The sequence below is a fragment of the Coregonus lavaretus genome (assembly GCF_964263955.1).
Source record: "Coregonus lavaretus genome assembly, contig: HAP1_SCAFFOLD_3279, whole genome shotgun sequence".
Lineage (NCBI taxonomy): Eukaryota > Metazoa > Chordata > Actinopteri > Salmoniformes > Salmonidae > Coregonus > Coregonus lavaretus.
This window is the reverse complement of record NW_028162698.1, coordinates 25,001-47,638: the sequence shown is the minus strand read 5'-3', so window position 1 is coordinate 47,638 and position 22,638 is coordinate 25,001. Positions and strand designations below refer to the sequence as shown.

The following is a 22,638-nucleotide window of genomic DNA, read 5'->3' as shown; positions in this document are numbered from 1 at the left end:
CTATTTAGAACCATTATTTGTTTGGTGTGTAAATGCTGCAGTCCTTGGTCATCAATACTGTAACTACCCAGGGATAGGCCTAACCCATTATGACACTACTACACTGCAGTATCAGTAGATAGTGGTTTGTGAAATTGCAGGGTCTGATTTTTCTTTCTCTTGTTTTCTTCACCAGATAACGATGTGACTACAGACGAGGACACTGAGGATGGACAGAAGACAGGAGGTTAGTGGCCATGACAGTTTCAGGGTTCTGTTTTTTTCACCTTGACGTGAAATGCAATCACACATCGAGTGTAGGTTACAGTGGCTTGCGAAAGTATTCACCCCCCCCCCCCCCCCCCCGGCATGTTTCCTATTTTGTTGCCTTACAACCTGGAATTAAGGATTTTTGGGGTTTTGAATCATTTCATTTACACAACATGCCTACCCCTTTGAAGATACAAAATATTTTGTTTTGTGAAACAAACAAGAAATAAGACACAAAAACAGAAAACTTCAGCGTGCATAACTATTCACCCCCCCAAAGTCAATACTTTGTAGAGCCTACTTTTGCAGCAATTACAGCTGCAAGTCTCTTGGGGTATGTCTCTATAAGCTTGGCACATCTAGCCACTGGGATTTTTGCCCATTCTTCAAGGCAAAACTGCTCCAGCTCCTTCAAGTTGGATGGGTTCCGCTGGTGTACAGCAATCTTTAAGTCATACCACAGATTCTCAATTGGATTGAGGTCTGGGCTTTGACTAGGCCATTCAAATCTAAATCAAATCAAATCAAATGTTTTTTGTCACATACACGTGTTTAGCAGATGTAATAGCGGGTGTAGCAAAATGCTTGTGCTTCTAGCTCCGACAGTGCAGTAATATCTAACAATTACACAACATATACCCAATACACACAAAATTAGTAAGGAATGGGATTTAAGAATATATACATATATGGACAAGCAATGACAGAGCGGCATGGACTAAGATACAGTAGAATATTATAGAATAGAATGCAGTATATACATATGAGATGAGTAGTGCAAGATATATAAACATTATTAAAGTGACTAGTGTTCCATTTCTTAAAGTGGCCAGTGATTTCAATAGGCAGCAGCAGCCTCTAATGTGCTAGTGATGGCTATTTAACAGTCTGATGGCCTTGAGATAGAAGCTGTTTTTCATTCTCTCGGTCCCAGCTTTGATGCACCTGTACTGACCTCGCCTTCTGGATGATAGCGGGGTGAACAGGCAGTGGCTCGGGTGGTTGATGTCCTTGATGATCTTTTTGGCCTTCCTGTGACATCGGGTGTTGTATGTGTCTTGGAGGGCGGGTAGTTTGCCCCCCGGTAATGCGTTCGGCAGACTGCACCACCCTCTGGAGAGCCCTGCAGTTGTGGGCGGTGCAGTTGCCATATCAGGCAGTGAAACTGCCCGACAGGATGCTCTCAATTGTGCATCTGTAAAAGTTTGTGAGGGTTTTAGGTGCTAAGCCACATTTCTTCAGCCTCCTGAGGTTGAAGAGGCTCTGTTGCGCCTTCTTCACCACACTGTCTGCGTGGGTGGACCATTTCAGTTTGTCGGTGATGTGTACGCCAAGGAACTTGAAGCTTTCCACCTTCTCCACTGCGGTCCCGTTGATGTGGATAGGGGGGTGCACCCTCTGCTGTTTCCTGAAGTCCACGATCATCTCCTTTGTTTTGTTGATGTTGAGTGAGAGGTTATTTTCCTGGCACCATACTCCCAGAGCCCTCACCTCCTCCCTGTAGGCGGTCTCGTCATTGTTGGTAATCAAGCCTACTACTGTTGTGTCGTCTGCAAACTTGATGATTGAGTTGGAGGCGTGCATGGCCACGCAGTCATGGGTCAACAGGGAGTACAGGAGGGGGCTGAGCACGCACCCTTGTGGGGCCCCAGTGTTGAGGATCAGCGAAGTGGAGATGTTGTTTCCTACCTTCACCCTTGGGGCGGTAAGCAAATTGAAGTGAATCTAGGGTGACAGGTAAGGTAGAGGTGATATGATCCTTGACTACTCTCTCAAAGCACTTCATGATGACAGAGGTGAGTGCTACAGGGCAATAGTCATTTAGTTCAGTTGCCTTTGCTTTCTTGGGTACAGGAACAATGGTGGCCATCTTGAAGCATGTGGGAACAGCAGACTGGGAAAGGGAGATATTGAATATGTCCATAAACACACCAGCCAGCTGGTCTGGGCTGGCAGCCTTGCGGGGGTTAACATGCTTAAATGTCTTAATCACGTCGGCCATGGAGAAGGAGAGGCCACAGTCCTTGGTAGTGGGCCTCGTCAGTGGCACTGTGTTATCCTCAAAGCGGGCGAAGAAGGTGTTTAGCTTGTTTGGAAGTGAGACGTCGGTGTCGGCGAGGTGGCTGGTTTTCTTTTTGTAGTCCGTGATTGTCTGTAGACCCTGCCACATACGTCTCGGGTCTGAGCCGTTGAATTGCGACTCCACTTTGTCTCTATACTGATGTTTTGCCAGTTTAATTGCCTTGTGGAGTGAGTAGCTACACTGTTTGTATTCTGCCATATTCCCAGTCACCTTGCCATGGTTGAATGCGGTGGTAGCCCAGGCCATCTTTATGTAGAGCAACAAAAAAAAAAATCTGATCCTCAGAGAGTTCTTTGCCATGAGGTGCCATGTTGAACTTCCAGTGACCAGTATGAGGTAGTGTGAGAACGATGACACCAAATCTAACACACCTGCTCCCCATTCACACCTGAGACCTTGTAACACTAACGAGTCACATGACACCGGGGAGGGAAAATGGCTAATTGGGCCCAATTTGGACATTTTCACTTAGGGGTGTACTCACATTTGTTGCCAGCAGTTTAGACATTAATGGCTGTGTGTTGAGTTATTTTGAGGGGACAGCAAATGTACACTGTTATACAAGCTGTACACTCACTACTTTACATTGTAGCTAAGTGTAATTTCTTCAGTGTTGTCATATGAAAAGATATACTCAAATATTTACAAAAATGTGAGGGGTGTACTTACTTTTGTGCATGTGTTGGAGATATGAAACAGTAATAAAAAGTCAAGGAAACACACCCACACCGCGGTTGGAAAATACCACTTTTAGCCTTTTGACCTATGTCAGCTCTTTTACATTTATATATTAATGTTCAGTACTCTAAGGTTAGAATGCTGAAATGTTAGCATAATAGTGATAGCTTTTTAAGCAGTTTGTGGGAGTTTCCTTGACCTTTCCCCTTCTCAACCTTCCTACCTCCCTGAGAGAGAGAGAGAGAGAGAGGGAGAGAGAGAGAGAGAGAGAGAGAGAGAGAGAGAGAGAATAACGCTTCACATCTAAACCTGTGAAAATCCTAACACATTTATTTGATACATTCAAGGTGCGGATAGGGAGATTGTGTCACAAAATTGAATGTTCATTCATTAGTGACAGACACAATTCCAGCAGTGACAAAATCAGTGGTAAAAATACCAGGTACACTCTTAGAAAAAAAAGGTGCTATCTAGAACCTAAAAGGGTTCTTCGGCTGTCCCCATAGGAGAACACTTGTTGGTTCCAGATAGAATCATTTTGGTTCCATAGAGGGTTCTACATGGAAACCAAAATGGTTCAACCTGGAACCAAAATGGGTTTTACCTGGAACCAAAAATTATTATCCTATGGGGACAGCCGAAGAACCCTTTTGAAACCCTTTTTTCTAAGAGTGTACATTGTATTACAACAGTTTACAGCCTCAGCTTATTCCTTTAGACACACACACACACGCACTAATTCCCACCGCCATCTCTGCCTTCATCCGGCGTACCTATATAATACCCACAGACCACCTAAAGAACGTCACAAATAAACAACTGAAAACAGCTCAACACTGTGGGGCAATACTTGCCACCAGAGGGATACACGGAAACCTTCAAATTCAAGGTTGACATGTATTCCTCTGATGGCTGAGTGTTGACCTATTTCAAGAAATGCCATTGGTTTGTGCAGAAAAAGTGTAAGATCTTTGATAGGCTGATGAGGAATTTGTTACAGGAGATAATCACTGCTACCTGGTGAGATTAGCATAGGGCTAACGTGTGCCAGGTTACCAGAAGGGACCAGCTACAATGTAGCGTTCTATCACGTGACACTACGTCAACGTTTTAATTGGCTGATGCTGAAACTTTACCCCCTAGAGTCAATGTCCTCGCCCCCGCATAACTCGAATGAGCGTAATACAAAAATCTCCATACAAATCTGTCAGTTTAAACTAGAGATATCTGGGGTTTTCCATTGGAATGCGTCTCAATCCACCACATCCGCCGATGTCGCACTTCCACATCTGCGGTGAAAGGTGACAGCGCTAGAGCGGTGTTTGTCAGACCATGAGATCACAAAATCGTCTGTAGCATCCAAACGGTTTGGCGTTTTGCTCTAGGAGACCCACAAGCGTCTTGGGACTCATCTGAAGTCGGTACAGCCGATCTGCCAACTTCTGTCTGTAGCGTCCGAACAGTTTAGGCTACACACTAATATGAGGTGAGACTCTCACGAACGTGTACTTGTCGGTTATTTTGCTCTAGGACGTCCACAGGCTTCACAACACTCGTCTGAAGGTCCGCCGGTACCAGTTGAAAAAATGAATGGAAGTATATATGGAGACTGTTTAGTACCAAAAGTAAGGGGTAAATACATGTCCCAAAAAATTACACAAGTTTCCTGGTCTTTCTTATATCTCTCAGATATAGGACCGACACTTCAGAACAAACTTCCTTTAGATTTCTGGAGGGGACTATCTGTTGTCCAGTGGGAGTAGATGGAGCTAGATTAAGCTTTTTTCATTGATGAAACATTCAAGCTCAATACAGTTTTCTCTTCCCAAAACTAAAATATTTTTTGTAGACTTGACCCTTTCTAAAAGTGTCAAAAAAATGGCATTGTTTAGAAAGGAGTGCAAGGGCGAATTTAGTTATTGCACACGCGCACTTCACATAGTAGACGTTCTGTAATGGAAATATGCAAATACATGGTAAAATGTGCCAATAAGATCTCGCTAGCTCGTGCTTGGCTCTGCCCACCTCCTTGCTTGTTCTGCCCACTATGCTTCATTTGCTCCCGTTAGAAACGACACCAATGATAAATCTTGAGTTAGTTATCAGTGTCTTTGTTGTGACCAAAGCAGCAGTAGTACACGCAGTAGCACACAAACACATTGCCAGGAAGTGCAGAAAGCTTTGCATTGCTTTGCCATCTACTTGAAACCATGGCTGGAACATACCAATATAGTAGCTAACAAGATCAAACTATTGACATGTTGCTTCTGTGTCATGCGAATCCTTTAAATAAATCAAAATTGGTTTGTTTAAGTCCTAAGTTGCTGATGTATTGTTTGAAAAGCGTAAACACTAGATTCTGTCAAATAAATACAGAGGAAGGAAAAACAATCATATTTTCTTTCATGCGGAGTTGACTGAGAGTTGTTGTGTTAGAGCAATCACAGTGATATTAGGATGTAAAGCTCTGTATGAAGAAATGTTCTTTACAGTAGGACCTGGATTCAAACAAATGCAAAAAAACAACCTTATTGATGTTACTACTTGAGACGACATCAGCGGCGCATTTCTTTTTACACTGAAAACATATTACGGGACACACTGGGTTCCTCAAGGGTTCTTTGGGAAGGGTGATGGTTCTATGTGGAACCATACTGTCCCAAAGAACCCTTTGAACCCATCAATGGTTCTTTGCAGTTCAAAAAAGGGTTCTTTCCTCTTTTAGTCATAATTCAAATGTAGGGGCGGCAGCTCATTCAAATATTTTGGGGCATGGTTTATGCACAGCTCTTTTTGTGCAACCGTGAGTGAGAGTGTCATTCCAGTTGAGAATGCCAAGAGTGTGCAAAAATGTTATCAAGGCAAAGGGTGGCTATTTGAAGAATCTCAAATATGAAATATATTTTGATTTGTTTAACACTTTTTTGGTTACTACATCATTCCATATGTGTTATTTCATAGTTTTGATGACTTCACTATTATTCTACAGTGTAAAAAATAGTAAAAATGAAGAAAACCCCTTGAATGAGTAGGTGTGTCCAAACTTTTAACTGGTACTGTATATTTGCAAAAAATATATATGGGGGATTGGAAGTGATGCAGACAATTACATTGATGGATGTTACAATCTATCTGCAATATTAAAGCTGATCTACCCCCTAAAAAAATTAAAAATTAAAATATATATTGGCAACAATTTCCTTTGATATTCAAGTCTCAGAACAACGACTAATATTTTGAAAGTATTTTGAATAGCTCTCAAGAAAACAAATAATATTTGAAGGTATTTTAATATATGCAAGGTATTTGAAAAAATATATACAGTGGGGAGAACAAGTATTTGATACACTGCTGATTTTGCAGGTTTTCCTACTTACAAAGCATGTAAGAACTCATTACCTGTATAAAAGACACCTGTCCACACACTCAATCAAACAGACTCCAACCTCTCCACAATGGCCAAGACCAGAGAGTTGTGTAAGGACATCAGGGATAAAATTGTAGACCTGCACAAGGCTGGGATGGGCTACAGGACAATAGGCAAGCAGCTTGGTGAGAAGGCAACAACTGTTGGCGCAATTATTAGAAAATTGAAGAAGTTCAAGATGACGGTCAATCACCCTCGGTCTGGGGCTCCATGCAAGATCTCACCTCGTGGGGCATCAATGATCATGAGGAAAGTGAGGGATCAGCCCAGAACTACGCGGCAGGACCTGGTCAATGACCTGAAGAGAGCTGGGACCACAGTCTCAAAGAAAACCATTAGTAACACACTACGCCGTCATGGATTAAAATCCTGCAGCGCACGCAAGGTCCCCCTGCTCAAGCCAGCGCATGTCCAGGCCCGTCTGAAGTTTGCCAATGACCATCTGGATGATCCAGAGGAGGAATGGGAGAAGGTCATGTGGTCTGATGAGACAAAAATAGAGCTTTTTGGTCTAAACTCCACTCGCCGTGTTTGGAGGAAGAAGAAGGATGAGTACAACCCCAAGAACACCATCCCAACCGTGAAGCATGGAGGTGGAAACATCATTCTTTGGGGATGCTTTTCTGCAAAGGGGACAGTACGACTGCACCGTATTGAGGGGAGGATGGATGGGGCCATGTATCGCAAGATCTTGGCCAACAACCTCCTTCCCTCAGTAAGAGCATTGAAGATGGGTCGTGGCTGGGTCTTCCAGTATGACAACGACCCGAAACACACAGCCAGGGCAACTAAGGAGTGGCTCCGTAAGAAGCATCTCAAGGTCCTGGAGTGGCCTAGCCTGTCTCCAGACCTGAACCCAATAGAAAATCTTTGGAGGGAGCTGAAAGTCCGTATTGCCCAGCGACAGCCCCGAAACCTGAAAGATCTGGAGAAAGTGGGCCAAAATCCCTGCTGCAGTGTGTGCAAACCTGGTCAAGACCTACAGGAAACGTATGATCTCTGTAATTGCAAACAAAGGTTTCTGACCTCTACATGCTTTGTAAGTAGGAAAACCTGCAAAATCGGCAGTGTATCAAATACTTGTTCTCCCCACTGTAAATACAGTGAGGGAAAAAAGTATTTGATCCCCTGCTGATTTTGTACGTTTACCCACTGACAAAGAAATGATCAGTCTATAATTTTAATGGTAGGTTTATTTGAATAGTGAGAGACAGAATAACAAAACAAAAATCCAGAAAAACGCATGTTAAAAATGTTATAAATTGATTTGCATTTTAATGAGGGAAATAAGTATTTGACCCTCTCTCAATGAAAAAGATTTCTGGCTCCCAGGTGTCTTTTATACAGGTAACGAGCTGAGATCAGGAGCACACTCTTAAAGGGAGTGCTCCTAATCTCAGCTTGTTACCTGTATAAAAGACTCCTGTCCACAGAAGCAATCAATCAATCAGATTCCAAACTCTCCACCATGGCCAAGACCAAAGAGCTCTCCAAGGATGTCAGGGACAAGATTGTAGACCTACACAAGGCTGGATTGGGAATCAGCCCAGAACTACACGGGAGGATCTTGTCAATGATCTCAAGGCAGCTGGGACCATAGTCACCAAGAAAACAATTCGTAACACACTACGCTGTGAAGGACTGAAATCCTGCAGCGCCCGCAAGGTCCCCCTGCTCAAGAAAGCACATATACAGGCCCGTCTGAAGTTTGCCAATGAACATCTGAATGATTCAGAGGAGAACTGGGTGAAAGTGTTGTGGTCAGATGAGACCAAAATCGAGCTCTTTGGCATCAACTCAACTCGCCGTGTTTGGAGGAGGAGGAATGCTGCCTATGACCCCAAGAACACCATCCCCACCGTCAAACATGGAGGTGGAAACATTATGCTTTGGGGGTGTTTTTCTGCTAAGGGGACAGGACAACTTCACTGCATCAAAGGGATGAAAAAAAAATAAAATGATGGACAGGGCCCCGTCAAATCTTGGGTGAGAACCTCCTTCCCTCAGCCAGGGCATTGAAAATGGGTCGTGGGTGGGTATTCCAGCATGACAATTACCCAAAACACACGGCCGAGGCAACAAAGGAGTGACTCAAGAAGAAGCACATTAAGGTCCTGGAGTGGCCTAGTCAGTCTCCAGACCTTAATCCCATAGAAAATCTGGGGAGGGAGCTGAAGGTTCGAGTTGCCAAACGTCAGCCTCGAAACCTTAATGACTTGGAGAAGATCTGCAAAGAGGAGTGGGACAAAATCCCTCCTGAGATGTGTGCAAACCTGGTGGCCAACTACAAGAAAAGTCTGACCTCTGTGATTGCCAACAATGGTTTTGCCACCAAGTACTAAGTCATGTTTTGCAGAGGGGTCAAATACTTTTTTCCCTCATTAAAATGCAAATCAATTTATAACATTTTTGACATGCGTTTTTCTGGATTTTTTTGTTGTTATTCTGTCTCTGTTCAAATAAACCTACCATTAAAATTATAGACTGATCATTTCTTTGTCAGTGGGCATTTCTTTGTCAGTGGGCCCTCCTGAGATGTGTGCAAACCTGGTGGCCAACTACAAGAAAAGTCTGACCTCTGTGATTGCCAACAATGGTTTTGCCACCAAGTACTAAGTCATGTTTTGCAGAGGGGTCAAATACTTTTTTCCCTCATTAAAATGCAAATCAATTTATAACATTTTTGACATGCGTTTTTCTGGATTTTTTTGTTGTTATTCTGTCTCTGTTCAAATAAACCTACCATTAAAATTATAGACTGATCATTTCTTTGTCAGTGGGCAAACGTACAAAATCAGCAGGGGATCAAATACTTTTTTCCCTCACTGTATTTCATAAGGCCTTATTTTGAGGGCCTAGTCTCTGACCCTAATACAGGGGCATGAAACTCATACACATCACTTTGAACCAAAACCACGCCCATCATTATCATATTCCCCAGCATGCTCTATTGCAGGTTGATTTTTATAATTTTTTGTTTCAATATCTATGTTTGTGAATGTACATTGATTAATTGATTAATCTTATGCTACACAAATATAAATAACATACCCTTTTTTAACTAGATTTCTTGCACCCATTACTGAAATGTTTTTTTTTCTCCAGTTTTCAAAATAAGGCTTTATAGAATACAGATGTTATTTGGTTAAAGAAATGTTACGTTTTTTATCATAACATATGATAACATATCAAAAAATAAAAAACATCTTAAACAAATACCATATGTATTTCATAAGGCCTTATTTTTGGATCCACAGACTCAACACTTTCAGTGTTGATTTACACTGTCAGTGTTAATTTGAGAATTAGCTGTGCAGTAAGTATAGTGTCACAACTTGTTTATACTTACAGTTGAAGTCGGAAGTTTACATACACCTTAGCCAAATACATTTAAACTCAGTTTTTCACAATTCCTGACATTTAATCCTAGTAAACATTCCCTGTTTTAGGTCAGTTAGGATCACCACTTTATTTTAAGAATGTGAAATGTCAGAATAATAGTAGAGAGAATGATTTATTTCAGCTTTTATTTCTTTCATCACATTCCCAGTGGGTCAGAAGTTTACATACACTCAATCAGTATTTGGTAGCATTGCCTTTAAATTGTTTAACTTGGGTGAAACGTTTCGGGTAGCCTTGCACAAGCTTCCCACAATAAGTTGGGTGAATTTTGGCCCATTCCTCCTGACAGAGCTGGTGTAACTGAGTCAGGTTTGTAGGCCTCCTTGCTCGCAAACGCTTTTTCAGTTCTGCCCACACATTTTCTATAGGATTGAGGTCAGGGCTTTGTGATGGCCACTCCAATACCTTGACTTTGTTGTCCTTAAGCCATTTTGCCACAACTTTGGAAGTATGCTTGGGGTCATTGTCCATTTGGAAGAACCATTTGCGACCAAGCTTTAACTTCCTGACTGATGTCTTGAGATGTTGCTTCAATATATCCACATAATTTTCCTTCCTCATGATGCCATCTATTTTGTGAAGTGTACCAGTCCCTCCTGCAGCAAAGCACCCCCACAGCATGATGGTGCCACCCCCGTGTTTCACGGTTGGGATGGTGTTCTTCGGCTTGCAAGTAACCCCCTTTTTCCTCCAAACATAACGATGGTCATTATGGCCAAACAGTTCTATTTTTGTTTCATCAGACCAGAGGACATTTCTCCCAAAAGTACGATCTTTGTCCCCATGTGCAGTTGCAAACCGTAGTCAGGCTTTTTTTATGGCGGTTTTGGAGCAGTGGCTTCTTCCTTGCTGAGCGGCCTTTCAGGTTATGTCGATATAGGACTTGTTTTACTGTGGATATAGATACTTTTGTACCTGTTCCCTCCAGCTTTTTCACAAGGCCCTTTGCTGTTGTTCTGGGATTGATTTGCACTTTTCACACCAAAGTACGTTAATCTCTAGGAGACATAACGCGTCTCCTTCCTGAGCGGTATGACGGCTGCGTGGTCCCATGGTGTTTATACTTGCGTTTTATTGTTTGTACAGATGAATGTGGTACCTTCAGGCGTTTGGAAATAGCTCCCAAGGATGAACCACACTTGTGGAGGTCTACAATTTTTTTTCTGAGGTCTTGGCTGATTTCTTTAGATTTTCCCATGATGTCAAGCAAAGAGGCACTGAGTTTGAAGGTAGGCCTTTAAATACATCCACGGGTACACCTCCAATTGATTCAAATGATGTCAATTAGCCTATCAGAAGCTTCTAAAGCCATGACATCATTTTCTGGAATTTTCCAAGCTGTTTAAAGGCACAGTCAACTTAGTGTATGTAAACTTCTGACCCACTAGAATTGTGATACAGTGAATTATAAGATAAATAATCTGTCTGTAAACAATTGTTGGAAAAATTACTTGTGTCATGCACAAAGTAGATGTCCTAACCGACTTGCCAAAACTATAGTTTGTAAACCAGAAATTTGTGGAGTGGTTGAAAAACAAGTTTTAATGACTCCAACCTAAGTGTATGTAAACTTCCGACTTCAACTGTATCTGTACACAATATCATTGGTTGATTGGTTTGACTTGATTATCTACATCTGGGGCCTGTTCAGGAGAATGGATATTTATAGAATGTTCAGATAGAAATGTATTGTGTAGATCAAATATGATCTACTGTCAGATAGATTGACATATTATAAGACATTCTATTTCTATCTGCAACATGCAGTTCCAGATGCAGCCCTGCCATTAGTTGAAGGCAGCAAATCCTGTAGTTTCTGAAAAGTAGTCACTTCCTAAGATCTGTATAAAAATAAATAAATAAGTAGTTGCTTTCTCAGATATGTATTTAAATAGTTTAAAAAAGTAGTCATTTTTTTCGTATCTGTATTCAAATGGTTGTAGTCACCTCCAATCCAAAATAGTTACTTTCCACAAATAATATTTTAAACTATAGTTATCTCAGGTCTGGTAACAATAGCAGAACCCTTTTTTGGTGCTATATATAACCTTTTTTTAATGGTTCTTTATAGAACCTTATGAAAGGGTTCTTTATAGCACCATAAAGGTTCCATTTAGAACCTTATCAGCATGGGACTTTACAGAGCCTTCAAAAAAAGGTTCCATATAGCACCAAAAAGGGTTCCACAATGGTTACAAGCCAAATAACCCTTATTTGGCACTATATAGAACCATTTGTTTTTAGTGGGTAGTAGTTCCATTTCTTACAAAAGAGTAGACATTTTGAATAATTGGAGTGGAGGGAGTTTATCTGGTATGAACAGATGCTGCCTCTACAGATAGAGAAGTGCTTGCTGTATATATTTGAGAGGGAAGAGAAAGTTTACAGCAAATGTGATATGTTAACTTCTGGTAAATTGCTTCATGAAGTCTATCATTGAATACCGGTCTAGGTCTAGGCCTATATAAGCTCTAGAGCTCTGAACTTACTTTATATATCCTGTCTGTTGTTGGCATGCAACCAATCAAACCAGTGCTACTACCACCTCTACAGTAGTTGACTTGTAGATCTCATGAACACACTACACTACATGTGCAGCCAACTAAGCAGAGAGAGAGAGAGAGAGAGAAGAGAGGAGAGAAGAGAGAGAGAGAAGAGAGAGAGAGAAGAGAGAAGAGAGAAGAGAAGAGAGAAGAGAGAAGAGAAGAGAGAAGAGGAGAGAGAGAGAGAGAGAGAGAGAGAGAGAGAGAGAGAGAGAGAGAGAGAGAGAGAGAGACTCTTTTGGTTTTATTGTCCATCTCAGGAAGTGTTTTTAGATTATATCGTATCGAGATGTAGGCCCCCAACCGTGTGCTATCCATCTATCCACCCAAACACTTTTAAACCTTTACATTCTTTACGTTCACCCACATGATTTACTGATTATGTTTCCAATAGGATTCCTTTATAACGTGAATATAAAGGGACATTTTATAAGCATAGTACAATGTGATACAGAGTGATACAAGAGGCACAGAATGGCTGAATCATAGAGATTGTACCTCATAGTTTACATTATCTGAGGGACGTTTTCTATTTGTTTCCTTTTATAAACTGGGTGGTTCGAGCCCTGAATACTGTTCCATCAGCTGGGGGTTGATTCAGAGCTGGGCTGGAGCTGGTTCAAGGGTTGCTATCCGTTGTTTCTCACGTGGCCATGGTGCTTTTGTCCCAGACTCAGCTCTGTGGACATTGGCCTCAAAGCCTCTGAGTGGCCTCCTGAGTGGCGCAGTGGTCTAAGGCGCCGCATCGCAGTGCTAACTGTGCCACTTGAGATCCTGGTTCGAATCCAGGCTCTGTCGCAGCCGGCCGCGACCGGGAGACTCATGGGCGGCGCACAATTGGCCCAGGGTATGGGAGGAAATGGCCGGCAGGGATGTAGCTCAGTTGATAGAGCATGGCGTTTGCAACGCCAGGGTTGTGGGTTTGATTCCCACGGGGGGCCAGTATAAAAATAAAAATAAATATGTATTCACTAACTGTAAGTTGCTCTGGATAAGAGCGTCTGCTAAATGACTAAAATGTAAAAATGTAAAATAACCCTTTCATGCTATTTGAGACCTGCCATAATGTGTGATAATATGTATCACACAACTGATACATGTCCTTCTTGTAGCAGGCAGGTCCCCTTCTAAGGAATCCAGAAGCAAGAATCAGAGTGAAGTACAAGACAGCCATGATAACGGTAAGGGAGTGTGTGTTCTAGCATCAGCTGTTTGCATGGATTGTATTTGTGTGTGTAGTAGCGTATTTACAGTACAGTTGTTTCTCTGTGTGTGTATGTGAGTGAGAGTGCATTTAAGCGTGTGTGCACACTTGCTTGCATGCAATCATTCATGGTCAGAATCCCTAATCTCCATCTCTCCCCTGTGCCAAGTTCCTCTCTGTGGAAATGAATACAGGATGAAGCCGGGAGGTTTTATAAAGAATGTTTTCTTTCAGGGGAAACTTATTTAAGAAGCATTATCAGGCTATTCTGCAGTTTCAGGCCCTTTGGATGTGTAATATTGAAACAATTATAGGCCTCTCCAATAAGATGGACCAGAGATAATTAGATTCTTACACTGGAGGGCGTCGTAAGGCAATTAGCTTGGCACACCATCCATTTGGCTCCAAGCTTATGGTTGGGGGGGGGGGGATTTTTTAAAAGATATCTACTACAGTGATGTTTTCTTTGGGGAAATAATCGCTCTACCACTACCACTTGATTGTAGTCTAAAGCACACGCATTAGACACACACACACACACATACACACACACACACACACACACACACACACACACACACACACACACACACACACACTCAGATAGCCGCAGAGAGGCTGGAAGAGACAGATAGCTAGTGAAGATGCTTCAAGGGCACCAATGCATTTTAATCTAATTAACAAAACACTGACTAACACCTCCTCAGATCTCGCAGGCACACACACACCTCCTCACATCTCTCAGGCTATACTCGTCGTATCACTACCTCTGCCATAATCCATAGCCGTAATAATTCAATATGATTCACAAATTCAATCACAGGAATTATGGACCGTAAGTATTTAGTAATAATCTTTATAAATCCTAATTTATCAGGCCTGCTGGATGCTTAATGGCAGCTAATCCACAGACAAAAGGCCTTAGCACAGTCACTCTAGACATTTTAGAACACTCAGTCCTTCAGCCAACCTCTTACACACAATCCAGTATGAATTGATATATTGTGCTGTGCTGTAAAGGTGTAATTGTATTTAAAGGAAATATGAATTAGTCAAGATGCTCTAGACGTTCTAGAGAGGGAACAGAACATTCAGTCCTATCAGGCAACCTCCTCCATGTACTGTAAAGGCTTGGTTGATGTACTGGCTCTAATTGAAATGACCTAAACTTGTCATTTGTTCTAGTACAGGAACAGAACCATAGTTTGCTGTGATAAAATATTGTGTAAAACAATGAATTTGAAGAATTTATCTGCACTGTATGTTTGTTAGCTAGCTAGCCAGACAGTTTAAGAGGAATGATACAATTTCTTTATTTTTTATTAACTGCCAATATGCCAACATTACATTCAAACAATGCGGTGAATTCACAGCCATACACTGGCTGAAATCAGTTGATGATAGGATTTATACAACGGGTGGGTCTAATCCTGAATGCTGATTGGTTAAAACCGCATTCCAGCGGGTGTCTATTCAACAAGTTACCACCAGCTAAATCTATGACGTTAAAATGCCTATTTACGCTGTACCATCTGACTTCATAATCCACTATCTCATCAGCCCAGCCAGGCAATTTATAAACTTGATCTCCACTATAAAAAGCATCTAGACATTATCTCACATTTCTTTTAGACTAACATTTAGTTTTCAAAAGCGGAGATTTGTATAAACCTTGCTGTCTGTCTCTCCGACATTTTCAAAAAAATAAATATATTCAAATTCGATCTCCAGCTGTCCCATAGTAATGGACGTGTCGGGAGTTGGGATGAGACAGACAGGCAGGCAGCGTTTCTCAGCCAGTCGAAACCATGAATCAGCTGGCATAAATTTTATGGATATATACAAAGAAATGTCAATTGAAAAAGGTAAAACGAAAAGAAGTGCAGCTAGTTTGCAGTCTTTCCAGCTTCAGTTTGAAGTGATTGTGTTAGCTGTGTTGTTGGCTAGCTCCTCTGAACAACAGTGTCCTGACGAGTGAGTACATCTTCTATGCCAGGCGAGTCGCGCCTCATTAGCTCATTGTTATCGATGTATCCAAATAAATGCAAATGCGGCTACTTTGCTGTTATTCTGGCTGCACTTTTTGACGTGACTTTAAATTAGCCGTAGTTGGCTAGCTAGCGAGCAAGGGATAAGAACGTTGCCAGCCAGTATGGATGGAACATATAGAATGAACGACTGGGTCGCGTTCATAGATACAGAACAAAAAGACTGAATGTCTCTAGCAACCGAACCAATAGAACGAACGACCAGCCGGCTTGGGTAGCAACCCTAGATTTGAGTCGGGACTATATCTTGTGGAAGGATGTAATAGTACGAATAAATTAATCAAAATACTGTTTTAATTAAAATATTTAAATCATTATTTGAATATGTTGGTAACCCATTGTATAAAAGTGATAATGCCCTCGAAGCCGGTGTTTGGAGGATATATTGGCACGGTTTGCCAACACCATATCCTCCAAACACTGGTTTCTTGGGCATTATCACTTAATTAGACAAGCTGTGAATGCAACAAGTATACTGATATTGTATCATATAATAGCACTTACAGCTTTCCAAGAAAACTAAAATGTAGACATTTATGGTCTGTTTACATACATTTTAGTGGTTATTTATACAGAACATTTGTATAAAATCTATATAAACTGTATTTATAATTATATGACTATTTGAGGTTGACAAGAATTCTATTACTGATCCATCACATGCCTTACTTTTATTGTCCTGCGTAACAAAAATCTGGAAATGCATCACCTATGCCTCTACTGCCATAGTCCCAGTCGGTATTGGATAGAACGCCGCGGCCCCGCCCGCCTCTGGGGAAAACAACCTGTGGTTACCTAGGTTACCCCACTGGCTCACAGCAAAAACGTGACCTTTTTCAAATGCACATTTTTTGTTGTCTGCTTGTTTTAGTCAATTACAAAACTACAATACATTTAAGAAAAGTACGACATATCAAATCTTTATTTGTCAACATCGCCTGCTCCTGAGCGTTCTCACGTAATATTGTAGGCAGTAGCGGTGCGTCGGTAAAATCACTGGGAAAGCCAGAAAATAAAGCTGTATTACAACCTATGTATTGTGATAATTGCGTTGTTTGCTCTATAACCTGTTAGTTCATATGCCTTGACACTGTGATATATAGACCTAAAGACCCGAGACAATAAGAAGTCACAATGGCAGAATAAATTCAACCACACCTTTGTTTCATCACAAAACTGGAGAGCAACCTCTGTCCGGTGAAGTCCACAAAGCATATTGCATGTAACAAACAGTTACATGACCTACAGCATGGTCAAGCAAGTTAATGTTTTTTTTTTTTTGGGGGGGGGGGATGGCGCCGGAGGAGATGGCTGCCGTTTTACGGCCCTCTAACCAATTGTGCTATTATGTGTGTTTTTTGACGTTATTTGTAATTTATTCTGTACATAATGTTTCTGCCACCGTCTCTTATGACCAAAAAGAGCTTCTGAATATCAGGACAGCGATTACTCACCTCGTATTGGAGTAATATTTTTTCTTCAATGAGTCGGATGCGAAGGATATTCTACAGACACCCGACAAGGCCCAAAATCTCCGTCATTCGCATGAGAAATAGACAGAGATAATAATAATAATAATAATATGCCATTTAGCAGATGCTTTTATCCAAAGCGACTTTTTTACGTATGAGATATCGTGGCTGTAGGTCGGGGTGCCTTGTAAGGATCCGACGGCGAGCGAGTAATCTGCCTCTTCCATCAATCCTATTAGCCAACGTACAATCATTTGAAAACAAAATGGACGATCTAAGATCAAGGATATCCTACCAATGGGGCATTAAAAACTGTAATATCTTATGTTTCATCGAGTCGTGGCTGAACGACGACATGGATAACATACAGTTGGCGGGATATACGCTGCATCGGCAGGATAGAACGGCTGACTCCGGTAAGACAAGGGGTGGCGGTCTGTGTATATTTGTAAACAACAGCTGGTGCATAAAATCTAATACTAAGGAAGTCTCAAGGTTTTGTTCGCCTGAGGTAGAGTATCTCATGATAAGCTGTAGACCACACTATTTACCAAGAGAGTTTTCTTCTATATTTCTCGCAGCCATCTATTTACCACCACAAACCGATGCTGGCACTAAGACTGCACTCAGTGAGCTGTATAAGGCCATAAGCAAACTGGAAAACGCTCATCCAGAGGCAGCGCTCCTAGTGGCCGCAGACTTTAATGCAGGGAAACTTAAATCTGTTCTACCTCATTTCTACCAGCATGTTAAATGTGCAACCAGAGGAAAAAAAAACCTAGACCACCTTTACTCCACACACAGAGACGCATACAAAGCTCTCCCTCGCCCTTCATTTGGCAAATCTGACCATAATTCTATCCTCCTGATTCCTGCTTATAAGCAAAAACTAAAGCAGGAAGCACCAGTGACTCGGTTAATAAGGAAGTGGTCAGATGACGCAGATGCTAAGCTACAGGAGTGTTTTGCTAGCACAGTCTGGAATATGTTCCGGGATTCTTCCGATGGCATTGAGGAGAACACCACATCAGTCACTGGCTTCATCAATAAGTGCATCGATGAAGTCGTCCCCAGAGTGACTGTACGTACATACCCCAACCAGAAGCCATGGATTACAGGCAACATCCGCACTGAGCTTAAGGGTAGAGCTGCCGCTTTCAAGGAGCGGGACTCTAACCCAGACGCTTTGCCATCCAGGACCTCTATACCAGGCAGTGTCAGACGAAGGCCCTAAAAATTGCCAAAGGCTCCAGCCACCCTAGTCATAGACTGTTCTCTCTGCTACTGCACGGCAAGCGGTACCGGAACGCCAAGTCTAGGTCCAAAAGGCTTCTTAGTAGCTTCTACCCCCAAGCCATAAGACTCCTGAACAGCTAATCATGGCTACCCGGACTATTTGCATTTGCCACCCCCACCCCCTCTTTTACGCTGCTGCTACTCTGTTTATTATCTATGCATAGTCACTTTAACTCTATCCACATGTACATATTACCTTGACTAACCGGTGCCCCCGCACATTGACTCGGTACTGGTACCCCCTGTATATAGCCTCGCTACTGTTATTTTACTGCTGCTCTTTAATTCTTTGTTATTTTTATTTTTCTGTTATCTATATTTTTACTTAACACTTTTTATTTTCTTTTTTTTTCTTAAAACTGCATTGTTGGTTAAGGGCCTGTAAGTAAGCATTTCACTTTAAGGTTGTATTCGACGCATGTGGCAAATACAATTTGAATTGATTTGATCACTTTTCCACTACTTTGGCCCTATCTGATCCCACACCTGGCCAGCAGCCTGGGAGGACAGGACACTATCGTTCAAAACACCTTGTAACTCATCTGCAATAAAATCTCGTACACCCAAGTACGTCTCTGCAGCTGCCACCACAACATCTATCCTCTGTGATTTACGTTCCATTCCTGCGGTACAGTTGACAACCATGGCCATGAACGCCAAAAAACCAACCTTACTGAAGCACATGCTATCACTCTCTATTGACCTCGGCCTACTTACAGGAATCCTCTTAGGATCCCATCTTCCTCTACTACTCTCTATAAAATGGTCATATACTGTATACAGTATATATTTTTTAATACAGACTAGCTAAAAAAATAAGTGAAAATGTACAAATTATCCAATGGATTCTGATCATTTTCAGGGGAAATTAAGTGAAGGTGCCAAAACAAAAGTTTGTACCCCCTGTTTTAATTTGGTCTATGGCTCAGGGGGACACAAGGCTGTTTGGCTCATCTCAGTCACGAAGAGGAATAACTTTGCAGCTGTTTCTGATTAATAAACAATGCCATACTGGTGGGTGGTAACATTCAAATAAAACTAAGCCCGGAAAATAATTTTTATGTAATATCATAGGAAAATACACTGCATTCACACAGATTTGCATGAAGTGAGCATTTCAAATTTGTCACTTCAAGCTCAAATATATCATACTTTGACTAAAACGATGACTTATTGCCTTAAATTATTGTGCAACATGGGTAAGCTCTGGCCATCATCTTTCAGCTCCAAAAAGTGGATTTCTACTGGTGTGGGTTGTTTAATCAAATCAAATCAAATTGTATTTGCCACATGCGCCGAATACAACAGATGTAGACATTACAGTAAAATGCTTACTTACAAGCCCTTAACCAACAATGCATTTTTTAAAATAAAAATGTAAAATTGTAAAAGTGTCAAGTAAAAAAATAAAAGCAAATAACTAAAGAGCAGCAGTAAAATAAAATAACAGTAGTGAGGCTATGTACAGGGGGGTACCGGTGCAGAGTCAATGTGCGGGGGCACCGGCTAGTCGAGGTAATTGAGGTAATATGTACATGTGGGTAGAGTTAAAGTGACTATGCATAAATAATAAACAGAGTAGCAGCAGCGTAAAAGAGGGGGATGGGGTGGGGGTGGGGGGGGGGCAGTGCAAATAATCTGGGTAGCCATGATTAGCTGTTCCATAGTCTTATGGCTTGGGGGTAGAAGCTGTTGAGAAGCCTTTTGGAACTGGACTTGGCGCTCCGATACCGCTTGCCGTGCGGTAGCAGAGAGAACAGTCCATGACTAGGGTGGCTGGAGTCTTTGACAATTTTGAGGGCCTTCCTCTGACACCACCTGGTATAGAGGTCCTGGATGGCAGGAAGCTTGGCCCCAGTGATGTACTGGGCCGTACGCACTACCCTATGTAGTGCCTTGCGGTCGGAGGCCAAGCAGTTGCCATACCAGGCGGTGATGCAACCAGTCAGGATGCTCTCGATGGTACAGCTGTAGAACTTTTTGAGGATCTGAGGACCCATGCCAAATCTTTTCAGTCTCCTGAGGGGGAATAGGCTTTGTCGTGCCCTCTTCACGACTGTCTTGGTGTGTTTGGACCATGATAGTTTGTTGGTGATGTGGACACCAAGGAACTTGAAGCTCTCAACCTGTTCCACTACAGCCCTGTCGATGAGAATGGGGGCGTGCTCAGTCCTCTTTTTTTCCCTGTAGTCCACAATCATCTCCTTTGTCTTGATCACGTTGAGGGAGAGGTTGTTATCCTGGCACCACACGGCCAGGTCTCTGACCTCCTCCCTATAGGCTGTCTCATCGTTGTCGGTGATCAGGCCTACCACTGTTGTGTCGTCGGCAAACTTAATGATGGTGTTTGAGTCGTGCCTGGCCATGCAGTCATGGGTGAACAGGGATTACAGGAGGGGACTGAGCACGCACCCCTGAGGGGCCCCTGTGTTGAGGATCAGCGTGGCAGATGTGTTGTTACCTACCCTTACCACCTGGGGGCGGCCTGTCAGGAAGTCCAGGATCCAGTTGCAGAGGGAGGTGTTTAGTCCAAGGATCCTTAACTTAGTGATGAGCTTTGAAGGGCACTATGGTGTTGAACGCTGAGCTGTAGTCAATGATGAATAGCATTCTCACGTAGGTGTTCCTCTTGTCCAGGTGGGATAGGGCAGTGTGGAGTGCAATAGAGATTGCATAATCTGTGGATCTGTTGGGGCGGTATGCAAATTGGAGTGGGTCTAGGGTTTCTGGGATAATGTTGTTGATGTGAGCCATGACCAGCCTTTCAAAGCACTTCATGGCTACAGTGCTACGGGTCGGTAGTCATTTAGGCAGGTTATCTTAGTGTCCTTGGGCATAGGGACCATGGTGGTCTGCTTGAAACATGTTGGTATTACAGACTCAGTCAGGGACATGTTGAAAATGTCAGTGAAGACACTTGCCAGTTGGTGAGCACATGCTCGGAGTACACGTCCTGGTAATCCGTCTGGCCCTGCGGCCTTGTGAATGATGACCTGCTTAAAAGTCTCACTCACATCAGCTACAGAGAGAATGATCACATAGTCATCCGGAACAGCTGGTGCTCTCATGCATGCTTCAGTGTTGCTTGCCTCGAAGCGAGCATAGAAGTGGTTTAGCTCGTCTGGTAGGCTTGTGTCACTGGGCAGCTCGCGGCTGTGCTTCCCTTTGTAGTCTGTAATAGTTTTCAAGCCCTGCCACATCCGACGAGCGTCAGAGCCGGTGTAGTACGATTCAATCTTAGTTCTGTATTGACTCTTTGCCTGTTTGATGGTTCGTCGGAGGGCATTTAAAAACGGCAGCCATCTTCTCCGGCTGTTAAAGTAACTGTCCAGTGAAAATCTCACTTTTAAAAGTTAATATTCTATTAGTTCATACAAAAATAATATTGTATTTGTGGTCAAAGCATAAATTGGAGAAAAAACTCTTGAAAAACCCCACCTCAAACTTGTATCTCAGACTGTTTAAATAATGCATTGAACATGATGTCATGTTGGCTCACTGGCCGGCCAATCAGTGGTCTAATCGCATTTCTTAATGACCGGTATATACGCCCACACCATTCTGTATTTGGGGTACGCTCACGAGAGAGAGAGAGAGAGAGAGAGAGAGAGAGAGAGAGAGAGAGAGAGAGAGAGAGCGAGAGCGAGAGAGACCAGAACGTTCCTCTGACCAGCGTTCGCTGCCACACAGCAGGTGGTCGCTACAACACAAATTGTCATGACACTCATGAACAAGAGAGAGAGAAAGGGATTGAAGGAGAGAGGAACAGAGAGAGATGAAGGAATTAACAAAAACACAGAGCAAACTAGAATGCTATTTGGCCCTAAACAGAGAGTACACAGTGGCAGAATACCTGAACACTGTGACTGACCCAAATTTAAGGAAAGCTTTGACTATGTACAGACTCAGTGAGCATAGCCTTGCTATTGAGAAAGGCTGCCGTAGGCAGACCTGGCTCTCAAGAGAAGACAGGCTATGTGCACACTGCCCACAAAATGAGGTGGAAACTGAGCTGCACTTCCTAACCTCTTGCCAAATGTATGACCATATTAGAGCCAAATATTCCCCTCAGACCCACAAAGAATTCGAAAACAAACCCAATTTTGATAAACTCCCTTATCTATTGGGTGAAATACCACAGTGTGCAATCACAGCAGCAAGATTTGTGAACTGTTGCCACAAGAAAAGGGCAACCAGTGAAGAACAAACACCATTGTAAATACAACCCATATTTAT

General features: G+C 42.4%; 1 protein-coding gene across 1 annotated transcript in view; it reads left to right on the top strand.

The window, feature by feature from the left end:
- LOC311119010 (uncharacterized protein) overlaps nucleotides 1-22,638 on the top strand; it is a gene marked incomplete at both ends in the record, with an annotated part of 55,073 nt that overhangs the window by 14,754 nt on the left and 17,681 nt on the right. The window contains 2 exons of the mRNA XM_084193759.1: nucleotides 176-226; nucleotides 13,495-13,563. Coding sequence (XP_084049885.1) covers nucleotides 176-226; nucleotides 13,495-13,563 — 120 coding nt within the window. The remainder of the gene's footprint in view (nucleotides 1-175; nucleotides 227-13,494; nucleotides 13,564-22,638) is intronic.